The following is a 20,017-nucleotide window of genomic DNA, read 5'->3' on the forward strand; positions in this document are numbered from 1 at the left end:
ATAAAACTTTCCTCCTTGTTATGACCTGTACAATATGTACCTGTACATATCTGACCTAGGCGCTGATTAGACGCTTCCGTACACCSCACTTTTAATACCTGTGATGCCAAAGAACAATCAAAGATTTTCAATTATACACTGAAAACAAATTTACTGTAGATGTATTTTCCATGTGTTTTATTGATTTGATACAATATACATACATACACAGCAATATACGCATGTGTATGTGTCTGGATATACATACATACACAAAATGAGATATGTATGATCTATTTAACAAACAAGGCCAGACTATCCGGTGTTGCAGAGATGTGCTCAGCACAGGACCAAAGAATGATGTGGAGGCATACAAGCTTTTCAGATCTGTAACACTGTCCTACTCTGCAGCTGTCTGGGGACCAGACCTGCTTCTGTAATACAACAGAAAGATAATAGGTATCTATTATAGATCTAATAACAGAGAGGAAGGTTTTTTTTATCTTACCATGGGTTATTCTGTTTTCCAAAGGACTCTGTAAGTGATCARTTATTGTTCAATACCATGCCTCTCAGGCACTACACTTGGACATGAGAGAAAAATGGAGAGAAACTGCCAAAACTGCCAAGTTGGTCACAACACAAAGATATCTAATAAAGCCCACTGGAAAGCCATTGCAGATGGGGCAATCAAACCAGGCTCAACAGCTTAGTGGGACACAGGGGCTGAGATGGGGATGTCTAGCAAATGAACAAGAGATAGCTGGACAGAAATCCTTCCTTTAATCTTGCCCATCCCCAAGCCTGCTGTATTTATACATCCCTCTAGTACACTCTTACAGTACAAACACAGAAGTGGTCAGAACCCCTTGGCATGCTAATGAAGATTTTCCGCAGTAAAGAGTTACTCCCATTAACTTGTTATTGACACACTTTATGAGAAAAACATAAAAATCTGTCAAGCACCTGGCTGYATGCATTACATTAGAAACTGTAGTTCTGGGGAACTGAGAAAGAAGCCTCATGGACTTGCACTGCACTCTATGAAGAAGAACAGAAGTAGTTAGAAAGTTTGTGGCTATGTTATCTAGGCGCCTTTTCAGCCCATAAAAATATAAAGAATACTGGTGATACAGCTCTGACAGGCATGTTTTGCATGTTAAAGAATAACAGAATACATTTTAAAGAATAACAGAATACATTTTAAAGAATAACAGAATACATTTTAAGCCATATGTTTTTAAACAAACCATCAGCAGTTAATATCTAGATCTGAATTGCTTCCTCTGTTGTAAATTCATGGCTTGGATCGATGAGACATGTTTCTATCATTCTCCCATCAGATATTACTGGAGAAGTGGTAGGAGTCTGTATAGTAAGTAAAGAGAGAGAAGGAGAAAAACTGGGAGTCATGGTTGCTGGAGGGTATTCAAGATAATGAGTAAGGGGAGAACGAGGATATTTTTTAAATGCTTGTCCTGAGGTTATATTTGGCATTCGTGGTGGCACTGTCCTTATGCCAGGTTGAGCTACYGATGTTATCAAGGGAGGAGGGAAAATAAAAGATTTGTTCTCCTTAGGGAAGCTAGGAATGTGTACATTTTCATCCTTCAGTTTTGCAATATCATTAAACACTGAGGCAAGAGGTTGAAATCTGGGTTCCCAGCTGAACAAATAATCTAAGTTACAGCTCCCTCTGAGATCATCATCAGAGGTGACAAGAGTTGCAAGTGAATCATATTGGGAGTCCTGCATATCTGAGATCAAGATACGTTCTTTTGTGAAGTCTGTCATTATGTCTTTCTCTTTTATTTGAATTTTCTTAAGCATTTGAGATAGCATTTTGTCATGTGCATAGACTGTAGCACAGGTTTCTTCTCCACTTTCATCTTTAATGACCTGCATGCTCTCCGTGCTTTGACTGGTAGCCACAACATCGGTTTCTTCAGATTGACAGGATAGTTGATCAGATTCTCTGGGAATTCCTGAATCTGACACCCGTGRGCCTCGCTCACTTAAAGCTGAACCAGTGCTCTTTCTGCAAGGATGTTCATTGATCCTTTTGATTTCCTCATCTTCTGCAGTTTCCCCTCCAGCTGAACCATGGCCACTAGAATCTGAATGCCTACAGGGGTTACTAACATCCTCCTYCTCTCTGATTCCTACTAAGCTCAGCCACTCTGCTATGGTACCCATGGGAAGCTTACTGCTCTCAGTAATCTGGATTTTCTGGCAGTCCTTAGGGACTTCATCTTCATTGGCCAAATTTAAATCAGTAGCCAATGAAGATGCTGCTTCTTTTTTCACACAAGAGTTCATGTTGTCTTTTTGCTTATATCTCAGAATAAGTGCAATAAGACTGACAGCAAGCAATAAGAATACTATCAAGGAGACAGAAAGGCTAACAATCAGGCCATATGCAGACCCTATGGGATARTTCTCAGGAGAATTAGAAATATTTACCATAACTGTGCACACAGTGAACTTTGAGMCAATTTTTGGACTATGAGCTTTTACTAACAACTCCAGGATATCATCTTTCCTTTTGCTGCCATTTTTCTTTCTATGAACAGTTTGAGTTAAATAAACATTACCACTGGTTTGATTTATAGAAAAGAATGGAGAAGATTTTAGCAAGGAATAACGAACAACTCCATCCAGTCCACCGTCATTATCTGATGCTGTCACTTTGCCAAGTAATTGACCTGCTTCATTTTTCTCAGGGAGATTTAAGAAATATTGATCCTGGGTAAAAACTGGGGCAAATTCATCTCTCCCCTCAATATCAACCTGAACTGTAACTGTAGCCAATGARTCACCTTTGTCTTTTGCTTGGATTACGAGACAATACCTATTCTGACTTTCATAGTCAAGCACTTGCTTTGTATGAATGTCTCCTGTCAAGGGGTCGATGAAAAACATGTCATGATCTCTAGAAGCATCATGATGAGCCAAACATGAAGACTGGACAGAATAGGTAATGTGCCCATAGGAGCCTTTATCAAAATCCAGTGCCTTAACAGTGCACACAAAAGAAAAGGTAGGCAAATTTTCACTGACAATACAGTTCAGCTTGGGAAACAAAAACACTGGGGTATAATCATTGTCATCTAGGACGCTAACAAGAAAAACAGAAAAAGCCACATTTTTTGCATCAGCTCCTCCATCTGTGGCTTGGATAATCAAAGTGAACTTCACAGTGTCTTCATAATCCAGAGTTTTCATCAAATCCACTGATCCAGTTTTCCCATCCAGGCGAAAATATCCCTTGTCATTTCCAGAGATGATAGCATAAGTGATCTCTGCATTAGCTCCTGCATCACAATCATTTGCTGAAACCTCAGTGATATGACTACCTACAGGGATGCTTTCTTTGACATGAATATGATACTCCAGGTTGTTAAATACTGGTGGATTATCATTAACATCCAGTACGGTTATTAGTACAGTAGCAGTTGAATTTAAGGAAGGTGCTCCTTGATCAGATGCAAGGAGGACCAAACAGTGGGAAGAAGCAGTTTCCCTATCAAGAGTATTGCTCAAAACAAGATTGCCAACAAGCTTGTAAGATATTTCTGACTCCGTAAGACTTGTTTCCACAGAGAATAGATTATCAGCATTGCCATCAATAATAGAGTATTCAATATGTGTATTTTCATGTGTCCAGTCACAGTCAATGGCTGAAAATGTGAGGATACTTTCTCCAACAGAGGCATCCTCGCTCACGCTGAGATTGTACAATGCCCTTGTGAACTTGGGGGCACAGTTGTTTACATCTTCTATTTGTATCTCTACAGATGTAACTGCACTTAAAGCAGGATTTCCACTGTCCTTAGCTTCTATAAGGAGTTGAATAATGGAATTATTTCCCAGGTTTATCACTGGCTTAGTAGTGAATACTGAACCTGAAAATAAAATAGAATTAGTTAAAACCCCTACTCATCAAGGCAAATAAATGTGATTCTAAGAGCTGAAGCTAATCAATTGTATTTGAAAATGATCAAATTCAATGGCTGCATAGATACAAAAGTAACTTTAAGAAACCATAGTTAATTCTGCAAAGCCAAGGCCCACCCACAATGATACAGTACACATACTGTACAGTACTGTACAAATGCACATATTGTATATAGACTAGCAAAAATGTCTCTTTTTCTTAATTGGTTGAACTGGTAAACTGCAAAATAAAAAGCAAAATAAGGCTAAGGAAATATAGAATCATTATTAAGGGCAGCTATTCTCTGCAAGTTCATTACTGAATGATATTAGTTTTCCTGTCTTGCTATTCATTAACAGCACTATAGGCATGTTTGTTACTTAGAAAGGTTTGCCAATAAGTTAGGTAAATATATTTCATCCAAATTGCTTCTCTTAACATGCTCATAAGCCATTTCCTTCTACTTTATTGTTTGTGGTGTATAGCTAAACATTGCAGAGACAATGGTGCGTGACAATTTTCTGATCACAGCTAAAAACAATCACTAGCCAAAGATAAAGACAGAGTGATGAATACAGAGTAGCAAATGGGTAAAAAAAAGAAAACATCTGCAATTGGGTAAAACATCTATATTTTCAGCATTTGCAGTTACCGCCACCCAACAAATACTGCATTCAAAAATTCCTCCCACATGAATGCTTGTGAACAATTATATGAAGTATCAGTGATATGAACTTGCTCAAACTGAACAATAGTTGCAGATTTCTGCAATATCAATCTCTGAAACTGAAATAAACAAAAAATCATATGTATACATATATACATAAATACATACATACATACAAAGCAAGAGAGAGAGAGATGCACAGTKTTTTCCACCTCCCAGAATATTACAACAACACGCCAGAATGTTTAAATTTGTAAATCTCTAAACTATTAAAGAATATTATATCCTTTGGAGCGTTCTCAATTTAGAACATGTTTAAATTCCATTTAGAAACATAGAATCAGTAAGGTTGGAAAGGACCTCTGGAGATCAYCTAGTACAACCTCCCCGCTCAGCAGGGTCACCTAGACCATGTTAGACAGGGTTGCAGCCAGGCAGGCCTTGAAGATCTCCAGAGAAGGAGACTCCACCACCTCTCYGGGCAACCTGTTCGAATGCTCCGTCACTCGCACAGGGAAGAAATTCCCCCTCACGGTCAGGCGGAACTTCCTGTGCTTCAGTTTCTGTCCATTGCCTCTTGTCCTCTCACACAGGACGACTGGAAAGAGTTTGTCCCTGTCCCCTTGACACCCTCCCTTCAGGTACTTGTACACAYTGATAAGATCCCTCCTCAGCCTTCTCTTCCCCAGGCTGAAGAGGCCCAGCTCTCGCAGCCATTCCTCAGTAATCCTTAGGATTACTGGATAATGCAATCCCCTCAAAGCACAGATCTTAAAAACATACAGCCCCAGCTGTAGAGAAGCTCTGTTATGATAGCTACAACTTGTACTGAAAAGTAGTAATTATGAACTTAAACTTCATGAAATCTAATGCATGAACTGAAATTTCACAAAACAATGCAAAACCTGCAGCAACATTTCTGTTAAATCATGTCATAGGAATAGCATCTATAGGAAGTTTTGGCTAGCTTTGTACACAGTTCAGGAAGAAAATGAGAACTCTGGTCTGATGCTATCAGCTCTTCAGGGATAATGGCATACTTAACCATAATGTTTGGTGTATTTGAATCCAAAGATTCCAAAACTCAAGTGATCACTGGCAACAGGTTAGGAAGYGGAATATGAATCTTCAGTTTACACTGTGTAAGTTGAAATAATAAATCATGTTAACAGACTCACCACTCTTATGATCAATGGAAAATCCCTCAGAGGAAGAAAGCATTCGGTAGGAAATCATTCCATTTTGCTCTGAATCTCTGTCCATAGCAGAGACTGTCAGAACAGCTGCATCCACAGAAATGAGCTCTGGCAAACTCACCTGAAGTGTAAAACACAATGACAGTTTTGATAAAGCTTGATATAAGACTTTGAACATAACAAAGGCATTGATTTGATTACGGAAAAAAAAATACAGTTCCTAGCTTTGGAAAAAGTTTCACCTACTCATTTTCCTCACTGGACAAAACTATAAACAGTTAAGATATTCAAAGCAATGCACACCATAGCGCCAAAATTTAGAGTGAACTTTAAACAATATTAAAATCCATCTATTTTGGGTTTCATTTTGACAAAAAGTTCAACAAATCGCTGAATATTTYTTTCTAATAATATATCAATGGAAGGAATATTTCACAGTGCACTGCACATGTGACCAGCTTTYTTCCATGCTTTCAGAAACATCTTGATTCAGTACATGGGATGTACTTTGTAGATCCATTCCAGAGTATCTGATTGAAYCTTAAAAAACACATATACCCTGAAAATCCCAGCACCAGAACATTTAATATTCACTAGATTATTGCTGTAATTTAGTTTTTCAAAATGCTCCCTTTCTTCTCCATATAATCTAGGAAATCAAGAAAGTCCTTTCCCTTCTTCAGAGCTTCCATTATCTGAAGTCCAGCTAAAGTATTTTTGAGACCAAAATTTCCTCCCACCTTATAAACTGGATTTCAAATGTTAGCGATACAGCAGCTACTTCTGTCATAATTTCAAGTGTTAGTTTGTATCATTTTACTGCATGCATTATAGATATGTATATCCATATATAGTATAAATATGAAAACTTGTGAAAGGATACTAAAAGGGTAAAAATCACAGGGCTATGAATAGGGAATTTTACATATCATTRTGAGTGAAAAATAAGCTGTGTATCATATTGTCCAAGCAGCATGTGAAAAATCAGGATTGCAGAGCCAGAAGCTCAGCTGGTTTTTATTAGCATAATCAACAGAGTGACACTGATTTACATCAGTTAATAATCCTGCCTCTAAGGTCTGCTTCAATCTATAAAATAAAATCCTAATGCTTACATGAGCAAATACTTGCCTAAACTATTCTCCAAAATCAGACRTATATGAGGGTTGAGAAAAACTTAAGGCCAAGTCTAAAGAAACATTTCAGAATTTAAAGTGTATTTTTAATGGAATTTAGACTTACAAGTCTACACGGGTGATTCACACAAATCTTGCTGAATCAGGCACCTGAAATTTTCACAGGTGCATATAGTCTATCCCATAATTATCTAAGCAACTATACTCCTGCTCCTGCACATGCTGAGAGGTAGCAATTTATCTACTAAACGATGTTTAGACATACTTCTTAACTAATCTGTCTGAAATTTGTAATCAAAGCATTGTTAAATCCAAGTCTTCTGTGGTGGCTTATATTTTAGGTCCTGAGCACTACCCACATGCAGAAAGCAGCCGGTGAAGCACACAACTGTTCACGGARCTGCAGAATCACTGAGGTAGGAGGGGACTTCTGGAAATCACCTCGTCCAACCCCTCTTCTCAAAGCAGGGTCAGCTACAGCAGGTTGCTCAGGGCCGTGTCCAGGCAGGTTTTGACCCCACATCCTCACTAAGCAACCTGTTTGAGTGTTCAATCACTCTTAAAATAAAACATTGTTTCTCATGTTTAAATGGAATTTGAATTTTCTGGGTTTCCCTTTGTGCTCATTACCGCTTGTCCATTCACTAGGCACCACAGAGAAAAGCCCCTACTGCCCCCCATCAGGTATTTACAGGCATTAATAAGATCCTCATGAGTCTCTTCTCCTCTCCAGGCTAATCAGCCCATGCTCTAAGCTCTCTTGGGCACCAGCTTTGGCAAAAGCCCCACAGTCTAGCCCACATAAATTGTCCTCAGAGGACAATTCTTGCCCTTCCTTTAGCTCTCCCTCTGCAGCCCCTCTCCAACAGCAGCTCTACGCTTAGTCTGTTTTCCAACCCTAACCCTAAGCTCCTACGTGTGCTGAGCCTTAGACAAAGCCCCCAGGGCAAAACTCTTCTGGCAGCCGACCTTTACTCTTGGGAGCCTCGTATGACACATGCTCCAATTCCTTTAATCATCTTAGTGGCCCTTAGTTGCTAAAAACAATTGCAAAAACATTGTTGCACAACTTGACTCTTAGAACAGTCTAGCAGTTACAACTTTTGTCCAGAAGTGCAAAAGCTAGGCTCTGTGAGCTCCTCAGTCTCGTAGGAGATATTTGGTACGTTGATATTCATATCTCTCACCTACAAGAACAGTACAGTTGCTGCAAGGCAAGGTTACATGTTACAAACTATACATGCATAACCTGCCACAGGGACATTTGCTATCCCTGTGTGGAGTTGTGTAATGAATGAAATGAAGAAACACAAACCATAATAATAGGGCCAGAATAAATGTATCAGCTTGTGAACTATTCTCTCAAAGAAGGATGTTCCAAATTCTAAATGCTGCTTTCCAAACTGTTTTTGTATTATATCCAGTAACTCCTAGMGATGAGCGCATGGTCTGAGGAGTACAGCTAGAATTCATACCAGCTTCCCCCTGAAGGAGAAAACATGAGCATGAAAACTGTACAATTCCCTCAGTCCTATCAGCAGGACTCCTAGGAAAGGACTAAGATTTTCGGAGGAGCACTTTGGGGAACTTGCACAGTTACTGCTCATGTGCACTTTGCGGAGACCTTCCCTCTCAGTGGTGAAAAATGCATTTTTAAGACATAAATATAAACATACACTCCTACTGTTTATCATCATATACAGAAAGACATCACAGATATTTGTAGTCTGTTTGCTACATTCCTACCTGATAAAAATCCTGAATAAACACTGGCGGGTTATCATTGACATCCGAAATAAGGATAGTGAGTTCTGCTTCTGTCTGATGTACAGAATCTGAAACTATGATTCCCAACTTATACACAGCAGTTTCTTCAAAATCTAATGGTTCCACCACCGTGATTACACCAGTATGCTGATCAATAGCRAATTTCATTCCAGGACTATTATCCTCAGTAAAACCAAACTGAAGTGCTGGCCATGAGTCTGCATCTGTTGCTGACACCTGAGTTACTGTAAATCCAGGCAAAACATCTGAAACAATAATTTTCAAAGTAAGTCATAGCTAAAAATGATGTTACAATTTTTGAAGATTTCATCAAAGACAAAGCTATAAAGCAGCTTAAAGCTTCATTCAAACTTAGAGAAAGAAAGAATTTCCTTCAYCATAATGAAGTTCGAAATATTCCTTTTCTAGCAGTGCTAGATTTAACATTAGGTATTTTTATTGCAGAAATGAAAGAAATTGAAGACGTCTGAAGAATATGGCACTGGAGTGCAAAAAGAACAGATTACAGAAGTTATTTCTGTGGAGTTTGTTTCTCTCTTTCTGAATTGCCTACGGTTTGGTTCCAAACTGTTCTTAAATATTATGTCTAAAGATTAATGCCTCTGAGAACAAAAGGAGATCATAATTTACTTAGGCATTTCAAAATTAAAATGATCAAGTATGTTTTCTACCATAACCTCTTAATTATATGAGTCGCCAAAAGCAGTACTGTGGTCTGACGAATCTAATCCTAGTAACATTTAACTGTACAATCACACTTACTTTCTGGAACTTCCACTTTGCCTAGTGGTTGGACAACTGGAGCGTTGTCATTAACATCCACCACTTGTATCCTCACAATACTTGTGGCAGAAAGTCTGGGATTTCCTTTATCAGCAGCCTGTACAACCAACCTGCCAAGTGGAAGGAAGCTGTAATTGTCACCATCTGCCACAAATCACAAAACTATTCACCAAAGATGTAAATAAGGAAAAAAATTACAAATGAAGAAGTTAGTCATTCCACACTGCTCTTCCTAAATTTGCATTCTTATTTCTATAAGGGTGACTGCCAGGGATTTTAGTCTTTTATGTCTTGCAGGAACAACGTCCAGGAGATTCTGCAGYAAAAACACACTGAACTCCTCAGCATTCGTATAACCCAATTTCAYAGCAAGTAGAGGTGTTTAAATGAGCTAGCAAGATTCTTCCAAACTGACTATTTCTCCATAAGGCAATTCAGAGCAGGAATTGAATTAAGTACTGAACTGTACTTTAAAGGAACCTGTCTCCCTCTATTGATTATAAAGGGACACCAGGAAGATGAAAATTAGATAACACGAAGACTTCAAAAATAGTAACTTCAGCAAGAATCCGAAAATCCAAACTAAATCTAACACAACGAGTGCTCTAGAAAAGGAATTGATAAGAAGACARGCTACCTGAAGGAATATACAGTTCAAGGCCTGGCATCTCTACTAAATGTTTCRAAAAATGTAAACTGTTTACATGTCATGTCACATTCTCTGGGTCTTCCCTGCAGATCTTTTGAGTACTTCATTTCCCACTTTTTTTTTTTCTAAGTAACAGTTTCTGCTCAGAGTGTCGAACTGATACAACTTTTTACATATTCACATGACAATATGGAATACCAAAGCTGTAATTCAAGCTGTGGATTTCACTGCCATTGATGAACCACACAAGCTCTGCTCTGGGTGCCTCTGCGGTTTCTGACATCAACAGAACACAGCTTGAATTACAGAGCCATATTCAATTGGTGACCATGTATAATTCCATATAGAAAGTGTATTTTGTCTAGAATGAATACTGGTAAGGTACATATGGAAATATTTTACTATAAATAATCACTTTCTAAGGTGTCCGGAAAAAACTCTCCTAAAAACATCTCAGCCAAGGCATTAAAATTAAGGTTCTGTCAACACTTTTATTATCACACCTATTATAAAGGACTTAGAACTTCTGCGGATAAAAATGTTTAATTTAGATAAAATAAACAACTTCTTTCAAATTTGCAAGGACCAACAGTATCACTTGGAAATTAAATAGGTAAACATTTTAAAAGCTTCTTTTGTTTGTTTCTTTTCACCTAACATAGCAATACACAGATCTATTAATAAAGTATTAATAAAGAGAAGGGATATGAGGCATCAGATTCCTCTAACAAATTTAATTTAAAATGCTAAAACAACCCTCCTTTCCTCGGAGGATTTATTCCAAAATTGTCTTAAAATACTATTTACAAATAAAATGTATTATGCTATTTAATTGACTAAGAGCTAGAACTGATGTTTTTGATTCAGTGAAAAAATGAAAAATAAACGCTAAATGAAGTGTTCTGGATATTAAGTTAAAAAATCGTTCCTTTAGGAGACTATTATCAAATTACACTTATTTTTTTAAAAAATCATATTCTGTTGATCCCTTTGATGTGGTTTTCTAAAAGTTATTCTGGTTCATAACAATTCTGATTGGATGATTAAAAATTTGTGGCCCCAGAGGATAGGAAAACTTGCAAATGCTTCAGCTGATGCCATAGCCATATGGAAAAAATCATAATTTCTACTGACACATATACAGTAATTTACTTTTATAGAGATTGCATTATATGAAAAGGTTATGCCAACAAATCAACATACTCTTACTTTCTCTTCAAGGCATGATTTGTTTGCTTTGTAATTCTAATTATGGCATGAGCTATAACGACAGAAAGTCATGTCCACTTGATTGTATTTACTCACAATTTCCTGGAAAACAGGAGAAAACTAATAGAGAGTACAAAACAGCTTATAGACGGAAACAGCTTATAGAAGAATCTTTGTCAGATTAAGGAGAATAAAATTCAAATTATATTCAAATTTAATTGAAGAACAGAACATGTCCCTATTTATTGCATTTGGTTTGAGCGCTTTCTCTCTGTCTTTATATATTTATAAAAAATGGTTCTATGTAGGGAATGGCCATATAATTCTTAAGAAACCAAAATCTAGGAAATGTCATCTTTCCTATAATGAATCGGCTTGATCACTTATATCAATAATTGTTGCAGTTGATGAAATAAAATCATGCCTTTTCCCCTGAATTTGAGAATTACCCAAGCATCCATGACAAACAGGCAGCTTTATTGCTGTTTTTGATGCTGGCTGGCTTGCGTGCAGAATCTACAGTTGATGGAAACCAACTGAAAACTATAAAATGCACAACACAAACTATTTCAAGTTAAGGTGACAAAAAGAAGAGGAGCATATTTTTATAAGAGCTCTGTACACAAACCTGTAAGATGAAGTGTTTTCATGATTTAGCACTGTATTAGTTGCTAAAATCCCTCGTGATGGATCAATTAGGAATGCTGCATTTTCATTACCAGATAAAATTGAGTATTCAGTTTCTCCATTCAGCCCACTGTCAAGGTCAGTTGCAAATACCTGTTTGGGAACAAAAYCGAGACTTAATTCAAAATGACAGAATGCAGTTTCAGAAAAAGAAGCTTCATACTACAGTCACCTATATCTGGTTCCTTTCCTCTTGGCTGCACAGATTTAAGCAAGTAGTCATACAGGCCCCCAACATGAGTGTCATGTGAGGTCACAAAATCTGCTCATGAATTGAAACGGTATGCACATAAAAATTTTTTTGAATAATTTGAAATTCAACTTCGTAAAGCATTAGGGGTAATTGTTCTTGAATGTGATCATTTTTACACTGCTTATTTTACCATATGGTTGCTCATAGAATCCTGCCTCCATTTACAGCATAAAAATGCACTGTATCGGGGTCTAGGACCTTAAAATATTACTGCAATACAAATAGATAAAGGATAATATTAATTAATTAGGAAGGTTTTCAGAGCCTTCATGTGATAGTTCATCAATCACTTTTTAAAATATGCAACCAAAAAAATGTAAAAGAGTCAAAGCAGATTGTAAAACCATCTGAGTGGATAACTTTCAACAGCAGTGAACAGGTTTCTCAAATATTCCTCTGACTCTTTGAAGAATCCTCTTTGCATCTTCTCTGGTTGCTGAACAAGCATTATAACTACTATGGGAATGAAATCATAGCAGAGGCAGCTAGTCAGATTCAATAAAAATAATAGACATAACAGAATGTATTCCATCAGAAACTTTTGACTGCACATCTGGGTTTACTGCCTTTTGATTTTCCTCATTGCTGGACATATGTTTCTCTAAATACAATGTCCATCATTTCCTAATCACTTTGCCCTTGGGGCATTTGTAGCTTTCCATTTATTTATTCTCTAGAGGAGAAATATCTTTAGTACCTAACATGACCCTCACTGTGACCTGACTTGCAATGCAAGAACATGTATTGAGGAAATTATGTGTTCTTCTAGTCCAGCTGATGACTTCTTTTGCTTTAACTTGGCCAGCTGGAAACACTTTCAGAGAATAGATCCATTCAGAGGAAGAAGTGTTTGCATGTTTAAATTGAGACAAGCTGCTCTTGAAGCATCAGATTTTAAATTGATCACTTAGGTTTGATGCAAGGCTTCTACTCCAAGTCTGATTAGCTGAAAATCTTCTTAGYGCTACAGCCCTGTAAGTAGATGCTCTAATGCATGACCCAACCTACACAGTAACCTAAATCATAGCTTTGAATAATATTCTTCAATTACTTGAAGAGATAAACAGAATATAAAAGAACTGAATTTAAAATCCAGCTGCACAACTAGTAAGAGGACAAAAAATTCCTCTTCAACTTGATAGAACTGAATTAAAAACTTGAAATCTGAGCTAGACAAAGTCATCAATTATTTTAGATACTGAAGCAAAGTAGTAGAAATACCCTGAATCCCACTCTTGATATTTAAAAAGTGGCAGTCCAAAACAGGCCTGGCAGCACTATAGCCTTGAACAGATTAAACTTATTTTTTAACTACAGAAATGAGCTTGTGAAGACAYATTTTCTCTTACCTGTATGATATCTGTTTTAGGAATCTGGCCTTCCCATACTGATGCTTTATAATAGTTTTGCTCAAATTTAGGAACATTGTCATTCACATCTTGTACCCAAACCATCACTTCACAGAGCGCTGAATTCAAGCTATTTTCAGCCAAAACTAAAAGATGTATTTTATTCTTAACTTCATAATCCAGAAACTTTGGCTCTTTTACTGTGATCGTACCTGGTTTATTAAAAGAAACTGAGATGTGACATATGTAGTCAGGAAAAAAACACAAGTTATAAAATTTCTAATTAATGTGATCTCCCTCACTGAACATCAACAAGCTTCCCCTTGTGTCTTTCTTCTATCTAACATCGTCCCCCACATGCTATTACTGTACAAATCTAAGGTATCTTAAGTTTTCCCTCATCAACCACCACATGGTAGTTTCCTGAAACAAAGCAAATTTACTTCTAGAGGGATAGAGAGGAAGAGACATGGCTGTGTTACATGTGTTTATTGACCATCTGACAACGAAACAGATGTAGCTGAGGAGACTCTTGGCCCTCATCTGCAGAGTGGCTTTAAAAGGCAAGTATTTCATCCGTATCCAAATGAGGCAATAGCTGTATCAGTTTCTATATCTGACTGACTCAAAGTTGAAACASTAAGACCTCTTATGCTACTATGAGTTTCCCATAAAACTGTTATTCTATTAAAAATAATCAGTGAAAGTTACTTGGCGTACAGATACAACAAAGCATTTCCATATTAAATCTGAAGTTTCTTTGGAAATCTGGCGTCACTGTTTCAACATTCTAAGTAATACAGTAATAAATCAAAATTCTTTGCTACATCAAAACATTAAACAGTTTATTTGCACGTTAATTTCATTAGAATCCAAATTCAGTTTTGTAATGAATTTTTCAATAATAATGCAATGAATATCTACAGCCCAAACCTGTGAAAACATAAGAACTCACCTAGTATGGATTCCCAAGCTATTGGTTTTTAATTTWAAATTTTAAAATAAACATCAATGATTATTTTTGTAGATCTGTCCAGTTTTCTAGAGCTGAGTCTTGAACAAAAAGATTTCATAGCTAGAAAGTGTTTTGTCTTAAGCATAACAGTCAACATTTGTCACATTATTTATAAGGAAAAAAAGCAAAATCTACAGTGGCATGAGGATTCATGGGCTTAAGTGATTGCTTTTGGGAATACACTTCAAGAAGACACAGACTAATTGAAAGACTCTAGTGGAGAATGGAAAAAATAACCAAGTCTGAGGTATATCAGTGAGGAGGAGCTGAAAGAATCAGAGTTGTTCATCGTAGAGAAATGAAGACTGAAAAGAAACAGGGTAACAGCTTCCAAGTATGTAAAGGAGAAATGCAAAAACTGTTCTTCATGTCTCCTGTTCTCAGGGGGAGAAGTAATGTGTTTAAATAGCTTTAAGAAACATTGAGACTTTACCACAACGGTTCAAAAGTCTCAAAAGAAGATTCACAATATACAGTACTATAGGAATTCCACTAATGTTTATGAAGAAAGTGTTTATGAGATTTTTCAAAACAACTTCAAAACATGATCAGTTTGCAGCCTGCATTGATAAAAGAGAAAAATCCCTCTGCCTTTTTTTTTTATTTTTTTTTTTTTGGGGGGGGGGGGGTGTGTGGAGGAGGAGATGATACTGGAGCCGCCTGCTTTTTGAAGAAGTTACAATTGCTCAAAGAATAGCGAACTTGTTTTTCAGATCTTTCAAGGTCTGAACCATTAAACTCAACAAGGATCCAGTGTTTCCTTCATTAGGTGTGTTTTGAGGATTATTTACACTGAGTTTTTTTGGTAACTTTGTGATAAGAAACAAGATGGGAGTTCCATCTTTAACCACGAAGCAACAGTTTACACATATCCCCAAATCCAGTGACTACTAGTTTATTAAAACTGAGCATTTTAAACAGGTATTTCTTTTCACATCAGGTTTACATTAGTGCCAGTCTCTCCACATCTCTGGTTTTATTAACGTTTTATTCTTTCTAAGAGGAGGCTTATGTTCAAAGGTATCTAGATTTATTATATACGAGTTATATTTGTATGTGCATACACAGTGAAATGTAAAAATCCCTCATTCTTGTGGTAGGAGCGTGCTATACTTTACAGACCACATTTTTTAAGGAGCAAAAGAAACTTGGGAAAAAAAMCCATAAATACATAAAGGTACCTGTGATGGGGTGTATGGAGAATATGTTTTCTTTGTCACTGAAGATGCTGTATTTTATGCTTTCTCCTGTTAATCTGTGTTCATAAGCCTCTACAGTTACAAGTGATGTACCTATGGAAGCAATAAGATATTTTCAAAATGTTTACTTTAGAATATTTTATCCTAATGTTATATTATTAACAGTAGATGCATGTGCAAACATCTGTGGCATTAGCTTAAGCACCTCTTCATGATTTAAAATAGAAGACAATCAACGCAACTCCTCCATGAACTTCTACCACATTGCAACTTCATAGGCAAAACATTGCCTATCCCTCCTTGCCCTATAAATCGTTAGTTATCTCATCCCAACTTCATCACCTGCCTAATAAAATGATGAGCTTTCAACAACTTTTCCTAAAGATAAAAACTCCCATATACCACTGGAACTATCTCTTAACCTGAAGTTATATTTCAAAATATTATTAAGTAGTTTTCTCTCTAACAGAGATAGCACTGATTGGGTTGAGGGCTAAAAGAGACGTCAGCTATGAAACTCCCTTTCTGAGGTTGTCTGAAGTGCCTGTGTTGTTTTTGTCTTTGGTCATTTTAATCTCACCTTTTCATGAATTCTTCTTAGAAAAGTGATCATTTCTGTGGATCATAAGTATGTACGTTACCTCTGAAACATGATAAATATTTTTAAAAACTGAAATTAGCTTTAAAAACTTTAAGTAGCTCTCTTCTGACAGAATGAAAAGCTACAACTGCATGCATAGCTGTGTGTAAAAGAAGCAGAATCAAAGCAGAATCCAAGTTTAATGAAAAGCACAATGATCCAACAATAGGATACAAAAGATGTGAAATAAAAATCCAATTTGAATTAGAATTCGAGAAAAATGTGGAACTAAATACATTATTCTGATCAGTATCATCACATTAACAGAATGTGAGAAGTTGAAAAGGTGTTATTAAGGTTTCCAAACAACTATTATTTTCAAGCTAGTTATGAAATCATTTAGCACATATGGCAATTGATTGAACATAGATTTTAATTGTTTGACTTTAATTGATTCCATCCATCTGCAATGGAATGAGGTTACTGTACAACCTGATCTCTTCAGCATTACCGACAGCTAGCTAATTTACTACATTACAGAGGGCGTGCTGTTCATACAAATTGTCTTGGATTTTGGAGGGAAGAGCTTTATCTTTAGTGTAAGAATCAGAGGAAATGTTTCTCTTGATATCATCCTCTAAAAATTTTTTTTTAGTACTATTAGCTACTAACTTTTAAAAACAGAAAATGTTGTTTTAAATAGTTTGTCACTGGCTCCTAAAATCTAGAAACCAAAAGCAGAAATGTGCTGACCATGACAGATGGAGTTTTCTGCACTAGTTAATATATTTCTAGGACCATTTACTAGGAAAGCCTCAGAAGTAAGATCTTAGTGTCCAATAGGTAAAGATAGCCATTAGAGTCGTGCTGTTGTTTTTAGGAACTAAGATAGGGGCCCTTCTGGATAATTGTAGGTTGAATTTTCATTGCTTGACTTAATATAGAAACTAGTAAAGGCAATTATTTGTAAAACTGTGGTCCTCACACCAAAGATAAAGATAAGAAAAAAAACTGAAGGTCCAGTTATTTTCCACTGTCTTCTAATCTGTAGTCTTTTTTATTTGGTTTTTGCTTTTTAATAAAAAATAAAAACTACTAGAAATAAAGGAAGCAACAGCATTTCATTTGAATCTCTGCTTTTTGTGCTAAGTTAATAAAATGTTGCTCAAATTCTAATCCTTTCCGTTTTATTTTCCATGTGGCTAAAATTGTTTACACCTTCTTGAACAGAGAACAAATACTTTCTGTTTCTGATACCTTTCATTCAAAATGGCTCTCCTTTAAACAGTGAAATTTTACATTTCATTTTCAGATTGTTTTCACTTTGGACTAGCACCTTCTGGTTATCTTAAAAAATGAAACCAAAATGAAGTCTCTACTGAGGCATGAACAGGCCCTGTACAGATAGATCACAGCATTAAGGCAGTTCCTATCCACTAGAGCTTAAAATTTCAGGTATACTTGACTAAAATGTTGCTTCAAACAGAGGTCACAAAATTTAGCACATAAAACCTGCAGTCATACAGCAGCCTAAATCAAAGTAACTTCTAGCTGGCACGACACCAGTGCTTCACAGTGTGGACCCTTCCCCTTCTCGAAGCTGATATTCAGCAGACTCTTCGCCGAGGCATTTTAGTGCACCAACCTGGCAGCAAAMTAACCCCGTGGAAACACGGCTTGTTTCCGTCTGTTGAGCATATTTAAACGTCATGGCAAAGGATCAGATTGGAACAGAGGGTTGTGCAAACAAGGRGACAGATCAGGATCATAACAGAGAACAGTCAGATTGGCTTGAACCGCTGTGCTAACAACATCCGAATCAGTTAAGAATATTAGCGGAAATGAAGAGTGATTTAAAATGTTTATATTTAGTTTTTCAGTTCAGAGATGATATAATTTTATTTGAAAGTACCTCAAGCTGCTTGAATCCAAATATCAATTTTTACATTAAAACTAATGACTTGACACAGAAGTATGGCAGCTTGGACACTATTTATCTACCTGGAAAAGCAGGTTAATAAGAACTTTTCTATGTTTGGATATAAAATAATACACCAGAAGTGAGCTGTTGTATAATCCAGATCGTTGTTTTTTTTCTCCTGTCTGTACTCAGTATAGTGGTCTTTTTTCCCCCTCCTTTCCCATTTCATTCTGATTCATCTCTGTCCTTGAGTTCTTCAGAACTCTTAATTGCTAACAAAAAACAAGCTAAATGAGCACAAAGAGATGACTTACAGAAGAATAAGAGGCAACATATAAAGTCCACAAGTTTTACTGATAAACATCTCTAAGGAAATGCTATGCAAACTACCACTCAGCTGAAAGTGTGGTGAATAATGAAGAAGTTTCTTACACTCTGGAGAGTGCAATGACTTGATTATTTATTGATTGGCTTCTAAGTGCCTGTTGTAACAGTTTATAATATTTAAAGACATTAAATATTCAATACTAAACAAAACAGTAGAAGAATGGGGTTTTCTGAAGGTCATTAAACTTGGAGGTCAAACACTTCAAGAAAATCGGACCACATAGACCAATTCCTGAGGTAGGTACCCAAAAGGGAGTTCAGACTGAATTAAAACTAAAGAACTTTGGGCTTTGGCTTTCACTGTTTTGATTATACTGAGTTTTGATTCTTTTAAAAATAAACTCACAGTTTTCCCACTCTATTAGTTAAGGTAGAAATAAAATCAGGAGGAAAAGCCAAATTTATTAATAACAGTTCTACAAATACTCAGTATGTAATGTAAACCTCCCCTGGACTGAATACACTGGTATTATTCATACTTGTAGGAGTCCAAGGATCATATATATATATCCAGTAAACTAACTTCTATGGAAGTTTTAATTTTAATATTTTTTTTTCCAAAACATAACATATTTGACATGCACTTATGGTTATATAAACAAGAAAATACTGCAAACAAAGACAGCAATAATAGTATCAGTATTTGATAAAAATCACTCATACTCTTAAAAGAATTTGATCTTCTTAGCATATAGCCTTTTATTAAATATACAAATTCTGTGATGAAACCTTCCAGTTTACCCTGAAGCTTCCTCTAATCAAAACAAATTGAATCTTATTTATATTTTCTATAGAYTGAGTGGGAGAACATCTGACTATCATATTCTGTTTCCACAGTTCCTCGGGGCATTTCCATAATTTCGAGCTGGATTGTCTAGCCTGATCCATGAAAGTATACACATTTAGGAAACTTTAGGATCAGATTAGCTTAACTATTGCTGAAAAGCTCTTATTTTGATATTTCTAACTAAATATATCTTCAATCTTACTAATTTTTCTTACCTAGAAAGACATTTAGCTCTGTCCAGCCATATTAGAGGATTCATGCAGATTAATATAATCTCTCCTGAAAAGACTGAAACCCCAGAGCTTTCATCTTACTCCCATGGGAAGACTGACAAATAGGTTCTCACAACACATTCTGAAAATACAAGCCTGCTGGATCAGGGAGAAACAAAATTCAAAGCCCAGGAGCCTCCCTCCAGAAACATCCCGGTCTCTGCTCTTTCCAGGCATATGATCTAGGGCCCCAAACACAGCATAACTCGTTCACAATAGGTAG

At 36.4% G+C, this 20,017-nt stretch overlaps 2 protein-coding genes across 2 annotated transcripts in view; both read right to left on the reverse strand.

Annotated features, from left to right (window-relative positions):
• Positions 1–1,214: 1,214 nt before the first annotated feature.
• LOC146598263 (protocadherin-23-like) lies at positions 1,215–13,738 on the reverse strand. The gene is made up of 6 exons (XM_085300674.1): positions 13,634–13,738; positions 11,973–12,124; positions 9,466–9,596; positions 8,777–8,948; positions 8,662–8,684; positions 1,215–3,884 (listed from the first exon to the last, which is right to left on the reverse strand). The coding sequence occupies exons 1-6, from the start codon at positions 13,736–13,738 to the stop codon at positions 1,246–1,248; spliced, it is 3,222 nt and encodes a 1,073-aa protein (XP_085156800.1). The 3' UTR covers positions 1,215–1,245.
• Positions 13,739–15,334: 1,596 nt separating this feature from the next.
• Positions 15,335–20,017, reverse strand: part of LOC146598264 (protocadherin-23-like) — a 90,587-nt gene continuing 85,904 nt past the window's right edge. Inside the window, 2 exon segments of the mRNA XM_085300675.1 lie at positions 15,335–15,489; positions 15,830–15,940. Of these exon segments, the coding sequence (XP_085156801.1) occupies positions 15,335–15,489; positions 15,830–15,940 (266 nt within the window).

Source organism: Rhea americana, unplaced genomic scaffold (assembly GCF_003343005.1).
Source record: "Rhea americana isolate MKP2758 unplaced genomic scaffold, rheAme1 scaffold_167, whole genome shotgun sequence".
In the NCBI taxonomy this organism is placed as follows: Eukaryota; Metazoa; Chordata; class Aves; order Rheiformes; family Rheidae; genus Rhea; species Rhea americana.